At 36.2% G+C, this 15,936-nt stretch overlaps 1 protein-coding gene across 1 annotated transcript; it reads left to right on the top strand.

Annotated features, from left to right (window-relative positions):
* Positions 1 to 1,838: 1,838 nt before the first annotated feature.
* Positions 1,839 to 6,459, top strand: SCPL29 (serine carboxypeptidase-like 29). The gene is made up of 10 exons (XM_090011577.1): positions 1,839 to 2,332; positions 2,409 to 2,516; positions 2,828 to 2,923; positions 3,012 to 3,104; positions 3,217 to 3,302; positions 3,426 to 3,689; positions 3,950 to 4,083; positions 5,068 to 5,163; positions 5,491 to 5,596; positions 6,111 to 6,459. Exons 1-10 carry the CDS (start codon positions 2,050 to 2,052, stop codon positions 6,282 to 6,284), a joined length of 1,440 nt encoding a protein of 479 aa, XP_089867703.1. The 5' UTR covers positions 1,839 to 2,049; the 3' UTR covers positions 6,285 to 6,459.
* Positions 6,460 to 15,936: the final 9,477 nt, after the last annotated feature.

The following is a 15,936-nucleotide window of genomic DNA, read 5'->3' as shown; positions in this document are numbered from 1 at the left end:
TGGTACGGAATGTTGGGCTGCCAAGAGACATCATATTCAAAAAATGAGTGTAGCTGAGATGCGTATGCTGAGATGGATGTGTGGAAATACAGTAAAAGATAAGATTCAGAACGAGGAGATACGTAAGAAAGTAGGCGTTGCACCCATTGAAAATAAGATGAGAGAGAATTGTTTACGGTGGTTTGGACATATTCGGCGAAGGCCTAATGATGCTCCAATTAGAAGGATGGAGAAATGGGAAAATATATTAGTTAAAAGAGGTCGGGGTAGGCCTAGGAAGACATGGATGGAGGTGATAGGAAAGGATATGAATGCTTTGAACCTCACCGAGGACATGGCATTGAATAGAAATGATTGGAGGAGAAGGATTCATGTGGAAGACCGAGAATGATTTTCTTTTTTGGTTCATATCGCCGACCCCAATTGTTTTGGGATGAAGGCGTAGTTGTTGTTGTTGTTGTATAGAATTTTTCATAAACCCGCAATGCGTCAGACTGCGACCCAATGGCCAAAGGTCGCGCACCAATACTTTTTCATGTGTTGAATTATTTTCATTGGCCCTGCACTTCACCTCGTGCATAGTTGTTTAGCTGAAGCTGATCAAACACATTTTCAAATGCGAATTCTATCTAATCCATATTGCTTAGTGCATAACCATCCCATACCAAATATCACTTCCGAAAAGAGCACAAACTTGTCTTAGCCTTGCGTGCAATGAAACGTATTGCGACTTCATGCAAATGATATAGAAAAAACTCGCCACTGAAGGAATAAGACTTTATGGCGCCCATTCTGAAGATCAGTTGATGATTAAACACCATAGCGAATAGTACCTCATTCACTGACGCTTAAGCATTCTCTCACCTAGTTCTGAATCACCATATTCGGTTGGAATCACCAAAGGCTGGTGGCAAAATCTTGCAAGTCGAGAGGTCCTTAACCATATCTTCAAAGACAACATCCTCTGATTCACTGACACTACTTAATCAAACAACGATCTATGTATGTACCACTACACAATGATGCATTAACGATGATATCGTTGCTTATCCCGTATTATGCTATCATCGTACATCACCGATCAAGTCAATGCATGCCGTGTATTTATGCACTTGACGCATTTTCTACTCATGCCCCCATTCCAAAAGCTCGATCTGAGACACTTAGGAATGATTCATTATAATGTGGTGGGGGCATCAATTTCAGGTGATGGCATGACCTTTAAACCAATATCATTGGGGGGTTTATCCTTAAAAAAAAGAAGAAGAATATCATTGAAGGTACTGGTAGCTGAATAAAATATCGGCAGTCACCCACATGATGCTTAAAAGTTTTAATCCACCTCCACTCGGTCGTTTAATGCGTCACGCCTAGTCCACTGACTTCCAGGTGGTACTAAGGAGCCAACCCATTGTTACAACGGAAAGTGAATCAAAGATAACACGTCTAGATTTTGTGTTATAATGCAAATGGTATAATTAAAAAAAAGAAACATTAAAAAAACACATCTAAATTTTGTGCTATAAAAAACATATTTAAGTTTTTAGTATTGTTAAAAACACACCTAAAAATTTAGTTCTGACAAAGTTGTGTTGTAATTACCAAAAATTAAGTGTGTTTCTTATGATTCCCAAAATCTTAAGTATATTTTTTATTTTCTTTGCAGAAAATTTATTTTTTAAGTGTAAATCAGTAACTTTATTTTATCAGCTCAAATTAGTTAATAACAATCCAAGTCAAACTGACAAAAGTTTGTTTTCGATTAATGAATGAAACGAAAATTTGAAGTATGTTTCTCAAACATTCTTAAAAAAGAAAAAAAAAGAGATGGATACATCATGCTAAAAGATATCACCAAGTCTGGCCGTTCATTCCTCGGGATGCTGAAGTCTGAAATGTATTTTACATTAATGCCAACCTTTTTCATGTTCCAACTTTTCAGAAAGTTGCCAAACACGAAGGCTACCTGTTTCTGTTGATGTGGCTTAATTTGTTATATCAAGGTTTGAGCGAAGCAGGTTTGAGGGAGCGAAAGAGCCTGCACCAAGGATGGACAGATGGGTTGCCTTGTTTGTCCTCCTTCTGGGCTCCCTGGTGGTGATTGCCCCACAAGTGAAGGGCACCACCACACTCGAGGAAGACGAAGACCCGATTGCCCAACAAGAGAATGACAGGGTGCTCAAGCTCCCTGGCCAGTCTTTCGATGCGGGCTTTGCCCATTACGCTGGGTATGTCACCGTCAATAAGGAAGCCGGGAGGGCTCTCTTTTACTGGTTCTTTGAGGCCGTGGATGACCCATCTTCAAAGCCGCTTGTGTTGTGGCTTAATGGAGGTGAACCAACTTCATACCCATCTCTTTCTTTCGCTTTGGTTTTCTTTTTTCCTAACAAGTAATGGGTGGTGTGCAGGTCCTGGGTGTTCTTCAGTTGCTTATGGAGTGGCTGAGGAGATTGGTCCTTTTCATGTCAAGCCAGATGGGAAAACCCTTTATTTAAATCCGCATGCATGGAATAAAGGTAAGGAAAATCTCACCAATTAAGGTTCTTGTTTTAATTTGTTTGCTGTTCTTTTTGGGTATCGTTTGCCTTTCTATTGGACCAAGATTCGGATATTCATTTTGTTAACGTTTGGTGGTTCTTTCTCTAATTCTTGATTCGACTGTGTGTTTGGAGATTGGTTTCGTAGCACCATACCCCCTTTTGCTAAGAAATAATACGATGAGAAGTTGCATAGTTTGATCTAGAAATAGGAAATATGATAAAATAGAGACAAGCTCCATTGCATTGATAGGTTTCGTTTTGACCGAACTCTTTTTATCATGTTGCAGCGGCCAATATTCTCTTCTTAGATTCACCAGTTGGTGTTGGGTTTTCTTATGCGAACAAATCTGAAGATTTATTGTCCAATGGAGATAAAAGGACTGGTAAATGTTTTGGGTGTTCCTTGATGCTTTCTTTTGTTGTGTTACCTACAAATATATTTCAAGCTGTTGTTCTGCCTATTGTTCGCAGCGAAGGATTCATTGAGTTTTCTGAAAAATTGGTTTAAACGATTTCCTCAGTATAAAGGAAGGGATTTCTACATCACGGGGGAGAGTTATGCAGGTGCATGAGGATGTTAATGTGGTTCACATAAAATCATATCTGTATTTATTTACCAATACAAGTATAAAAGAGAAAAGGTGTCTTATGATCCGTCTTGAAATTCATGTACCAGGGCACTATGTTCCTCAGTTGGCAGAAGCTATAGTGAGGCATCATAAATTGACGGGTGAAAACCATATTAACCTTAAAGGTTATATGGTAATGTTCTCTTGCTGTTTATCACATATATCGTATTTATGATAATTTGTGAAGTTGATATTTATTTATCAATTATCATAACTAACCGAGAATGTATCTAATGCTCATACATACTAAATGCAGGTTGGAAATGCGCTTACGGATGATTTCTATGATCACTTGGGGGTTTTTCAGTTTATGTGGTCAGCTGGTTTGATATCTGATCAAACCTACAAGCTGCTGAATGTTTTCTGTGATTTCCAGTCCTTTGTGCACACTTCTGCCCAATGTGACAATATTCTTGAAATTGCTGAGAAAGAACTTGGAGATATTGATGAATATAGCATCTATACTCCCGCCTGCTTAAGCAATGGAACTTTCTCAAATCGACTGCGTAAAAAAATGCACGTGAGTAATAACTGGAGCCGTTTGGTTAAATTGCCACAGGTTATTTTCTTGCATGCTTTTCATTTTGATCCATCAGTTTGACTGTCAGAGAAGATGGATTTGTCCTTTAGATGGATTGAGGGGTAAAAGCATGTTGGAAGACCTGCCAGGATATGTGCACTTCTTTTTGACATAATGAGGAAATTTTATAATTGCCTTCCTTCCTTCTTTGGCTGTTTCTTTTTTGTTGGATATGCCACACTGATCAGTTTTTTGTGCAGTCATTTGGTCACATAGGTGAACAGTATGATCCTTGTACGGAGAAGCACTCAGTGATCTACTTCAATTTGCCTGAGGTCCAAAAGGCACTACACGTGAATCCTGCATTTGCACCTACAAAGTGGGAAACTTGCAGGTTAGCTTTTGATTGATACTGCTGCATTTTTAATATCAGTAGCATAGTCACCAATATCATTCTCGGCAAGGTTTTTCTTGGGAGTTTTTTTTCAAAAAGTTGTTTTTCTCAGAAAAATCTCAAGAAAATATCAGAAGTTTTAAAATTTGAAAAAATATAATGAATAATAAAAAAGACAAAAATAATAGGTTTTATAGTATTTTTCTTGCAAAAAAATAAAGCAACAATAAAAAAGTTTTTAAAATATATAGAAACAAAAATGATACTTGAAATATATAGAAAATATGTCTTTTTTTTACATCTTGGGAATATCTCAGGATAGTATTGCAATATTTTAGGTTCTGGCAAAAATTTTGAAATCATAGGAAAATATAGGCTGACCTGGAAATACCGATAATATCACTATTTTCAAAATCTTGGTAGTATCAGTGGCTATGATCAGTAGATGATCTAGAGTTTGTTGCAATGGATGATAGTATGCTCTGCATGCATGATCAACTCCACTTGTTTGGCAAGTCAAGCTCTCAATTTAACTTGAGCTGTAAATGAAAAATAGTTTCTTCTTCCTCCCTCTGTCTCCTGTAAGTTGCAAAAGGACAGTGTATACTTCCTGTTTGGCTCCCCATGTAGGTGTACCTCATGTTGTACTTGTTAATAGACCCTCATGTATGAGATACCTTTCTGTTTCAGATAGGGGTACCTCAAAGTTTTGATGTAGTATATTCTTGTGTAGAGTGATCCTTTCCATTCTTCAGTTTTCAGGTTTGTAAACCAAATTCTGCATAGTTTCTGTGCCCATTTGTGGTTAATCTTTTATATATAGTTAATATGTTATGTGTTGCATTTATTTCCATATTCTGATTCATTAATCTTGCCATCTTTCATCTATCTTTGAGAGTGCTTCAATAACCAACATATTATAAGTTTTTTTAATTTTTATTTCAAAGCTATTTGGTGATATTCTTCGGACTGGGTGATGTGCAGCAATCTGGTTAGCAGTAATTGGAAGGACTCTCCAAGGTCTGTACTCCCTATATACCATGAGCTTATCCATATGGGACTTCGGATTTGGATGTTCAGGTAATCTATGGTCACTTCAAGTTCTTTTTAGGACTCACAAGTTACACAATGCATGTGAGATTGGTAATCTACACAATAATCAAAACGACACCTTAAAAGAGGCAAATAAACGAAATTAGCTCATGCATATTTTTGCAGATGCCTGTTTATGTCTGCAATTTATACTTAGATAACTCCTGCAGCATAGGTGACAAACTGTTGTAGAACGTCAAAGCAGACCTGATTTAGTAGAAGCTCATTCAGCTTACTTTAATAATTAATAATCCACATGCAATTTTACTAGTTGGGGATAATGATATTGGGAATTCTTCTTTCTCTATATTGTAGTGGTGATACGGATGCTGTAATCCCTGTTACATCCACGAGGTATAATGTAGACTCTCTCATGCTTCCGACTGTGACCCCTTGGCGTGCTTGGTATGTTGATGGGCAGGTATGCTATCATTGCAAAAGTCATTCTTTGAACTGTTCTGAAACTGATACATAACATTTCCCTATTTTGTTTCTTCTGAAGGCTCTACTGGAATAAAGGGTTCTAAGGTTTGTACTTAGGCAAAATAAAACCATGTAATTGAATGTAAAACCCATTCTCCATGTAAAATATGGACATTTAGAGGACTTATAAAAATAATAAATCGTATGAAGAATTAAAAAAAAATGATTACATGGTGAATTTTTGGATAGTTGTGTTCTTCCTTCTTCTGAATGGTGCTACAAATTTGTTTCCTGTGTAATCATGCACCTCATACATTTAGCACTTTTGGTAACAAAAATTGGACCTTAATAATTTAAAGAAAAGATAATTGTATACCATCTGTTTTACAGAATCAGGTTCTTCTGTTTGAAAATCATAATCACTCTTAGGAAAAGTGAATAATAACATTTGTTTGCTGCAACTTGTTGCATTGAAATTTAGTATGACTACAATCTTGTGGAAATATGAACAGGTAGGAGGATGGAGTCAAGGATACAAGGGGCTCACCTTTGTAACTGTGAGAGGTGCAGGCCATGAAGTCCCTCTGCATAGACCCAAGCATGCTCTTGTACTCTTTAAGGCATTTCTCTCTGGAAGTGCAATGCCATCTTCACCACCTCATTTTCAGATGGTTGATTCAATCTAACTTTGGATTCTACTGCTTTAACAGTAAATCTATGTTACATTTTCATATGCCATTGGACTGAAAGTTTACTCTTTATGGTGACATTCATTCCTTCATAATTGTCCACCCAAATATTGTATAAGAACATGGGGCCATGTGATTGATGGGTGAATAAGATTGTGCCTTTACTTTCAAATTGGCAAACTATGACCCATTTTTGTTTTAATGGGAAGTTTTTGCATGTGCCGGTTACTTTTGATGTTGTGTGCTTGCTTCTACCTCTCAAATCATGGATACTCATTTGACGTGGTACTGGATTCCCTTGTGAAAATCAGCTTCCAATCCAATAACTCTTTGCTTCTACAATATTTATGGTATTCTTCTTTTAGGATTCATAAACACTGATTAGTTGAGCTGGATAACCTAATACTCACTTTATAGCAAGAACAAAGAACTAAGACATGGCATGAATCTTCAGACATATTCTTGAGCCATGTATGCTAATTTTATTCTCTTCTGCTTGGCCTTGTTGCCTAACATCCTTGAGGTTACTAGTGTTTATCTGTGTTTCTCTTGCCTTTGGAGTAACTAGAATGCTTTGACGAACCGTGTAACATTAATGCTGCATCTATGGATCTATGCTTGTATTCTGTGATTGTTACATGATCATTATCATTTTTTTCTTCATATGTGATTACATTTATTATTGCCTGTTGGATTTCTGGTGCCTCGTCTACTTCTATACCACTCAGTGATCCTGCCAGCACTTTCCCCCCGTCTTTCACTTTGAGAATTCATACCTCTGCTGCGATGGGAGTCCTGTTAAAGCACAAACTAGAAATCTCCCCAAGATCGTAGGAAGGCTATCTTGTAAACCTACCTTGGATAAACCATATAGATTTTGTGAGGCGAACGTAGTTCCAAGATAGCAATTTCAACTACACGCTTGCTTTGTGATATCTTGCTGCTTAATTTTCCAAATTTGTTAGTTTCTCAATCTTGTGATATTTCCATCAGTTTCTATATCAACATTTTTGCTTCCTAAGCAAGAACCTTTTCCCTCTATAAGACTTGTAAAATGAATCTTGACATCCATATATCATGAGTTGTTCATGCTTCTTTGCACCTGGATTCATTGTCTAGTGCATGCTCTGGCAGTATTGGTTCATCCCTTCAAGAAACTACTCATTTTCTAGGTAATACTAAACTTATTTTCGTTCAAAGGGATATGCAGATAGTAGTATTTGCCACATGATTCCCAATTTCCTTTGCTTTAATTAGATTTTGCTGTCAGTCTTGACCATCCGAAGTAGCAGATCTATCAAAAAATATCTTTTCTGTGGCATGATATGATACAGTTGGAATGCATGACATGAGATTTGAATGTTTTGCATGTGTCTTTCCTCAAAGAATGTTTTCATGATGGCCTCATGCATCTTTATTTCAATCTATCCAAAGTCCACGTGCTCTGCACATAGATGAACCAGCATCTTTCTCAAATTGTTCCTTGTATTCTTTCACTAACTGCCATCTCTATTCGTGCATGTGGCAGTAAGCCACAGATGGCTTTGTTTTGATCTTAGTTGGCAGCTATGTCACACAGACTCTTCTAACAGGGCACCACACCCGCACCCAGGCGGGTGCGACACTTGGACATAGCTTCTTTTGTGTTAGGTGAAGTCAACCACACAGGTCTATTTCTATCCAAAAAGTAGATTCAGTTAACCTTAATCAAATTCATTTTTATCTATATTATATATATAAATGCACACAAATACATAGTGTTAACTTAAAAACTGATAAAAATTATATAATATATATCCTTCCCGTACCTCCGCACCTGCATCCGCATCTATGTGACATAGGTTGGCAGTGAACATGTTTCATACATTAATTTGACCTATGTTAGGTCTTCAAGTTTAGATTGAACCAATCTGTAGAAGAGTAGGGACATTGCAGTCATCCTTGACTCTGATTCATATCCATCCTAATCCATCCTAGTAAGATCACTAAATTGTATGGTGGTGCCCTTTGGACTGATTTATAATGTCATACCATTCAGCTTGACTTATAGACAGTCACTGGTCATGCTGTTCCCTGGATTTTGCCAATTTCCTAGCTCATCCTCAGCAACTAGGAATGTTTCAGTACTTTCTTTCACAGCAGAAGTTAGGACTCATTTAGCCTCACTTTTCACGTTGGATTCCGTGAGGTTGGGGGTGAATGCACGTGCAATGATTCTCTCTTAAGAAAGAGAGTGCCATCATTAGTCTGTTTTCAAGGGGATACTGCAGAGAACATATATGCACGTTTTCTCCCGCATGCCTATTATCAATCCTTGCGCATTAGGTGTAACAAAGTGCAAATATACCAGTTAGGTAGCCATGCAATAGATACAAGGTTTTTGTTTCTTTGGTTGCTAATATGGAAATTGCTGTTTGAGTTCTAATTCGGGTTTAGTTGAAAATCACTCATTTTAACACAGGAAATTGCTGGTGTATGTTGTATGTGATATTTGAAAGTGTGCAGGCCGGAGCTATGTGCAATCTAGAGGAGAAAACGTTCTTCACGCACCCAGTGGTTCCGGTTATGGTGTATTGTAAAGAGTACTTTATGGCCAAATATGAATCAAATTGCAGAAATGTTTTGTACCATCATTGGAAGTGCATGATCACTTTCTTTGTCAAAAGCAGTATCCTGCAAAGCACAATCATTACTTGAGGGAGAGAGATAACCTTAGGTTGGTGTCAGCTGAAATTCCATTTGCTTCGCCCCTGAATCAGCTATTTTTAATAAATATAAAAATATACTTAATTTTTTTAAATATTATTTTAATAGCTTTAACAAGTGTCACATTTTGATTGACACAATACTTTTTAATTAGTATCGGTGCTGTTCAATTCACAACGATATAAGGCTGATACTGACAACATTAGGTTAGGCTTCCGTTCACTCTTTTTTTTTTTATTTGTTGCTTCATCTTCCTTGGTCTTTAGTTTTCCATAGCAGGGAGCTCAGATTACTTGGTGTTCTAAGTGGTATATTCAAAATCTCTATAAAGTAAGAATCAATTTCTTGTTGAAATCATAGTATAAGTTAGACTACTTTTTTTTTTGATAATTCAAGAAAAAAAACACTCCCTCAGGTGCAGCATATTGGCTGGCCTGGTTTGTAAAACCCTTGAGGATGCCCCTGCCCACACAGAACATGCTCAGCTTCAACTTTGCGGTAAAGAATTCTACCGGTGGGTTTCGAACTTGTGACATCCCATTAACTTGGTGACTTGACTTGGGGACATTCACAAGTCGCCACTATCAAATGAATAGCACTCGATCAAAATAAGTGCCCACAGCAAATGTTGACCACATTATTATCACTAGGTGAAATATACCATGATGATAACATTTCCATTTTTTGAAGTTTGAACTAAAAAAAAGGGTGACCCCAAGATCGCCATGTGATCCTACCTGTAAAATATTTATTTACACCAACTTTCGTCGTTTAGTTGTGCTACTTTTTTAACTTCTGAGGAGAAAAAAAAAACTCATTTCATGGATAATGATTAAATTGCTGCCCTCTCCTCTGGTCTTTGCTAGTGGAAGCCCCCATAATTCGTGGTGAGCTCACGCGAATGTCAATTCTTCAATGTCTTCATCGGCTGCACTTACCCTCTTCAACATTGATGGCCATGTGATGTCACCATCCATCACATAAGCTAAGAAAGAACCATTCAACATGGGTTGTCTAACACCCATGTATTTGTCATAATGAGTGATGTGATCCTAACATCACACTGCAGTGGCACGTCTTCCCCATCATCATCGTCGCATGTATAAAGAAATCAATTTTGCAAAGTCTATGCAAGTTGTAGAGCTATCTCACCTTTATTTTCTATTAGTTTGCTTTCAAAGACAACTGTGAAAAATTAAACAACCAACAGACTCACCCTCAAGCCTCACCATTATTGCTGGAATCCATAACAAGTTGTATAGCTATCTCACCTTATATTATAAGTTGTTAACTTATACCATACAACACCATGAAAAAAAACATTGCAAGATAAGGAAGCAAAATAGCAAAAAGAGTCTTCTACTAGTACTTTCAGGGCTTGTCTATGAAATTACATAACAAAAGAACAAAACAGACATAACACTTGTTATGTTTGTTCAGTAACAACTCTAACAAGTCCAATGTTTGTTTCAACTGTACATGAAAGTTGTGTTCAAAAGTCCAACGTTTGTTTTATGCTGTGCACAGACTTTGTTTTGGATCGTACAAAGTTATCCGACCCATTAAATTAACTATAAAAATCAAATAAAAAACCCTAATTCAAACCTTATTAAATTATAAAACCCAAACCCGTCTAGGGCTCCAATTAGAAAAAAAAAACAAATCTCCCTACAACTGGGTGAAACTAAGGCCCCGTATGGATTCACAGAATTGAGTGGATCCCATGAAAGTCCTTGCAATATAAATAAAAAAAAAGATAATCTAAATGGAATTGGATTCCAATTTCAACAAATTTCCTGAATCCAAACAAAACCTAAAAGAATTGTGTATCCCTTACTTCATCAGAAACCCTAAATAAGAGACATGAATCCATCGCTCAACCCACAATTATACTTTCAACTAAATGTCAAATCCCAAAAGAAAAATGCCAAAAAACAACTAGAAAAGAAATTAAAAAAAAATGCTCCTTCGAGGCGATATTGAGCTGGTAAACGAGGTTGATCTTCTTCATCTTCATGCTCACCTTTCCCAGTCGGTGGTGAGATGTTGCTTCATCTCCGCCACTTTGAAAACAAAAACACCTTTTTTTCTAGGACTTCATATGATTTTTGATGTTCCCAAGTTTTTCTTTTTAGGGTTTTCTTGAGACTTCGATTTAGAGTTATGAGAGGATGAACCCTCTTCTTCGGTGGCCTCGTCGACGACACCGTGGATTTGTAGGAGAGAGAGAAAGAGCCAGGAAACCCCTCTCTAGGGATGACAGTGGACCAAGGAGAAACGGGCTCCGCCCCGACTTGCCTCATTTGGATTGGTGATGGAGGACATGAAACATGTGATGAAGGCTAAAATCAAAACCCATGCGGGGATGAAGGCGGACTTACGCATTCTCCACCCTGTCCTGGATTTTTGTTAATAAAATAATTAAAATACTTTTCGACAATTCGACCTTCTTCTTTAGGGATGGTAGTGGACCGGGTGAAAACAGAGCCCCAATCCGTCTCACTCCATTTGGACTGGATGAAATAAGGATCAAGGTTAAAGTCAAAACCCATGCAGAGATGAAGAAGATGTAGGGCAAAATTTTGGTTGGGACGAGAGTGGAGACCTTGTACCCCATATCCGCCCCTTGTCCACTGCCATTCCTACCCCTCGCCTCCGAAGCTTTTTTTTTTAATATTTCAAACGTACCCTCTGTCCTTTTTTTTTCATAACGGGGGTAGAACAATGCTTTACCGTAAAAACGGATGCGGTTTCGTGCGTCCACCGCGTCCGTTTGATGTCAACGACGACGCGCCATCAAACAATCCCCCAAGGATTGAGGACTCTAGCGGACCACAAGTTTGGTAATATTTATTCCATTAGTTTATAAGTTTATTAAAAACTTAAAAAATAATAATAATTTCAATTCAAAGATAATTTGACAGAGACCACTGGTGTTATTTCTTCTCTTTCCCAAAACTATTGCTGTTGAGGAGGGTCTTTCGCTGTGGATGACGAGGGGGTTGCTTGTTGCAGAAACATTTATTCATTCTCCTCTCCTTCCAATAAACGAGTGAATGATAAATAATGATAATAATGAGAAGAGGGGAGGAGGAAGGAAGAGGGTTGCGTCAGGGGTGAAATTCCTGGTTTTTGCATAACGTGGGGTCAAAGCAATCAATCATCCATCTTTTTGATTTTGTGACGTGATTGAGGTACGTTATCCTCTTCCGAGATTCAATTTGTCAGTGTTCTTTTATTGATGAGAACACACATTTTGGTTTTTTCTCAGATGATGGTGTGGCTTTCTTTGTGTATTACCGTGAAAAAAAGTTGATGGGGGATGTAAACACCCCAAATTTTTCAGGTCTCTTTCGAACATCTCTTTTCGCATATGCCAAACCTCTGCAAGGCAGTGTAGAGTCTCATCCCTAGGTTTATCACAGTCTAGAGGTCAATTTACCCCCATTTTATTGACAAAATTACCATTTTACTCTTGGGTCACCATTAAACTTTTGTGTGTTAGACTTAGCCAAGCTCAATTTAAGTTCAAAAAAGTTAGAATGTCTGACATTTCTAGCTCCCATGAGCTCACAATGAGCAATGTCAGCCTATTCTGCTAAATTTAACTCATTTCAGACAAAATGAGCTCATTTTAGCTCGAATTTAAACCAAACTGTCCCCGAGCCAGTCAAATCCATTAGATCTCATCCCCGTGAGTCTAATCGGAGTTCACCAAGAGTTTAAATAACCCATTTCTAGTTCAAAGTCACTTTTTACACACTTGAACCTTTGTTTAAGCTTATTTGAGCTCATTTTAGCGCGTTTGAGCTTAATTCACTCCAAATTGAGCTAACTCCAGTCGATTGAGCTAGTGTTTTAGCTCCAAATTTAGTTCACCTAAGTATAATGGACTTCTGATTCAGTTCATCCCAAACCTATCAAGTTCAAATTAGTTCAGACCAGTTTAGTACCGTGTTTTACTCCTACAGGGCAAAAAAAAAATCTCAGAATGTTGTTTCTACCAATTTTCCGAACTGGGACAAGCCCTAATTCGAACTCAAATCAATTCCTATATTTGATATTTTATCAATATCTAAGATCCAATCCATTTCAATTTGGAATTTGGATCCAATATTGGATTTGATGTCCATTTTTCATCTTGGACTTGGATTTTTCTTATAATTTCATTCTATAATTTATATCCAGAGTCCAAATTCACTTTCTGAACTTGGAATGTCTTGTTACATATCCAGGATCCAACTAACCATTTCCGGATCCAGATTCATTTCTATCTGGATCCACCTTCTGATCCATTCAGAAGGATATTCAGAACCAATTTCTGAATTAAACTCATATTCATCTGATATCTGAGGCACAATTGCATTTTCTGATCCAGATCCAAGATTCAATTCCATTTTTTGAGTTGGATCCAAGATCCAAATTGAAATCCCAAATTTCATCATGAATTTGGGTTTTTTATTTCAATTTTCAGAAATCCATATTCAGGGTTTGATTGCCATTTCGAACCCATTTCCTCCAATCAAGATTCAGATCCAATTTTATTCAAAACTTTAGATCCAGATCCTTTTCAAAATTCAATTTTATCCTAATTTCAAAATCAAGTCTTGAATTTCAAATTCAAATCCAATCCATCATTTTGTAAAAATCTTTTGAAAAATACCCTCGATTCAATTCATAATTCAATTTGGATTTCAAAATAGATCCAGATCCAAAGTCAAAATCCAATTTTTATTCAAAATCAATTCTTGGATTTCAAATTCAAATTCAAAATCCAATTTTTACCTCAATTTCAAAAAATAATCTTTGAATTTCAAATCCAAATTCAATGTTTTACAAAATCTTTCAAAATTTAATCTGGATCCAGTTTCAATTCAATTTGGATTTCAAAAATTTCTAAATGGATCCAACTGAGATCCATTATCTTTAAATTCCAAAATCCTCTTTATTTTTCATCTTTTATTTTCACTTTTATTTTCTAATCTTTCATTTTAATCTTTTAAAACAAAAAGAAAAAAATTATTTCTTTTCTAAAGGGGGCACCATTTGGTATTTTTTAAGTTTTAAATAAAATCTATTTTGAAAATCACTTTTTAGCTTAAAAATCATTGATTTTAAAGCTCACTTTTAAAATCCTCTTTACTTTTAAAAACCACATGTGCACCCACTTGCAAAGTGGTGTCATGTGTCAATTTTTTATCAAACTACCCTTTATGCCCATTTAAAATTTTTCAAAAAGACCCACATGGGCACCCACTTGCAAAGGGGTGCCATGTGTCAAAGTTTTGGCAAAGTGCCAACTTTTGCCCACTTGGAAAAAATAGAAATACCCACATGGGGTTGGCGCCAACCATGGAAGATATTTTTCAATATTTTGATACCCAAAATGCCCTCACTTCAAGTTATAAAAAAGACCCCTTGGGGGTCTCTTTTTCATAACTTAAAAAATTTGAGAAATTGAGAGAATCCCCAAAAAGGAGGAATTATCTCTTTCTCTCCTCTTCTCCCTCTCTCTCTCTTATTCCTTCCTCGTTGGGATTGTCGCCAAATAGGGAGAAGAAGCTCCCCTCTTCAGCCCAAAGGTAAGCCCCTTCTTTCCTCTCTTGATTTTTTCTCTTTCTTTTCTTTTATAATTTTCGATTTTTGTAGTTAGATCTTTTCTTTTCTTTCATTTTCTTTCTAAAATGACAATGTAGATCTACCTTAGTTTCATATTAATTTTTATTTTATGCTTTTGAATTGCTATTTGATTTGTGAATTTTCATTCTAGCCATTAGAATTATGAGATTTAATCTTTAATAGATCAAATCTCATATTCAATGAGCTAAATTAATTTCAATTTATGCCCCCAATGCTTTCAATTTTATTTTTAGATATTTTAATTATGTTTTTGCATCATTTTCATCATCATCCATGATCTAAAATAATAGATCTCATGTTTGATCATTAGATCAATTCATTATGAGGTTTTATCCCATTCAATCATGTTTAGATGATATTTTCAATTCTAGTCCGAATTTAATTCTATCAATTCACATATAATTAGAAATCATTTTAATCTGACTTTTTTACTGAATCTTTATTCATGTGTTTTAGGGATCACAACAAAAAATCAGATCAATCTGAGTTGATTTTTCCTTTTTTAAAAATCGGGATTCGGACCTCATCATTTTACTTTGTCCAGATTTGACCCGAAATAACACCAACTTGCCAGAGTGATTTCTCTATAACCGAAGATGATCTCTCTAATCTATAAAAAGTGTTGTCTATGACATTAAATCTAGCTTGTTAATGCCAAATTTTAGCAATTTTTATGGTGTTTTCATGCCTGATTTTGGTCAGAAACTATGACTCTATCACACTGTGTCATTTTAATGGCTCAGATTTTAACTCATTTTGATAGAGTTAGATCTCCCTAATGGGAGATCATTTTTGAGATCTGTAAAAAGTAACTTTTTAATCTGTATGTCTAATTCATCTCTGTAAAATGTCAACAATTTCTATGGTGTATTTATATTTCTTTTGCATTTAAAACCGAGACCATATCTGTTTACAATCCCAAGCGTTGCTCAGACCCATGATCGATTTGTTGCAATCATATCTCCCTAATGAGAGATCATTTTTCAAATCTGTAAAAATGAGTCTTCTCCTTAGAATGTCTAATTTATGCATGCCAATTGTCATAAATTTTTATTTCCTTTTCACTGTTTATTTAGATAAAAAATCAGAACCGTGTCATTTTTCTTTGTCAGGCTTTTACAGGTTTTAGATCAATTTGATTGGATTAGATCTCCCAAATGGGAGATCATTTTCAAAATCTGTAAAAAGGATTATTTTTATTTGCATGTTTAGTTTACCTCTGTATATATTTATCAATTTATATATACATTTTATATTTGTTTCTGATTGAAAATTAGAACTCTATTCTTTTTCTTAATTAAGC

This window comes from Nuphar pumila, chromosome 6 (assembly GCF_984573655.1).
Source record: "Nuphar pumila chromosome 6, dmNupPumi1.hap1.1, whole genome shotgun sequence".
NCBI classification, from domain to species: Eukaryota; Viridiplantae; Streptophyta; class Magnoliopsida; order Nymphaeales; family Nymphaeaceae; genus Nuphar; species Nuphar pumila.
Note: the sequence above shows the minus strand (reverse complement) of the source record. Positions and strands in the feature narration are given on the sequence as shown.

Excerpts from the sequence above, each read along its gene's own strand:
- SCPL29 (XM_090011577.1), top strand. The coding sequence starts at position 2,050 with ATGGACAGATGGGTTGCCTTGTTTGTCCTCCTTCTGGGCTCCCTGGTG. Across the intron at positions 2,517-2,827 it reads TCCGCATGCATGGAATAAAG|CGGCCAATATTCTCTTCTTA; the intron begins GTAAGGAAAATC and ends ATCATGTTGCAG. Across the intron at positions 3,303-3,425 it reads TTAACCTTAAAGGTTATATG|GTTGGAAATGCGCTTACGGA; the intron begins GTAATGTTCTCT and ends TACTAAATGCAG.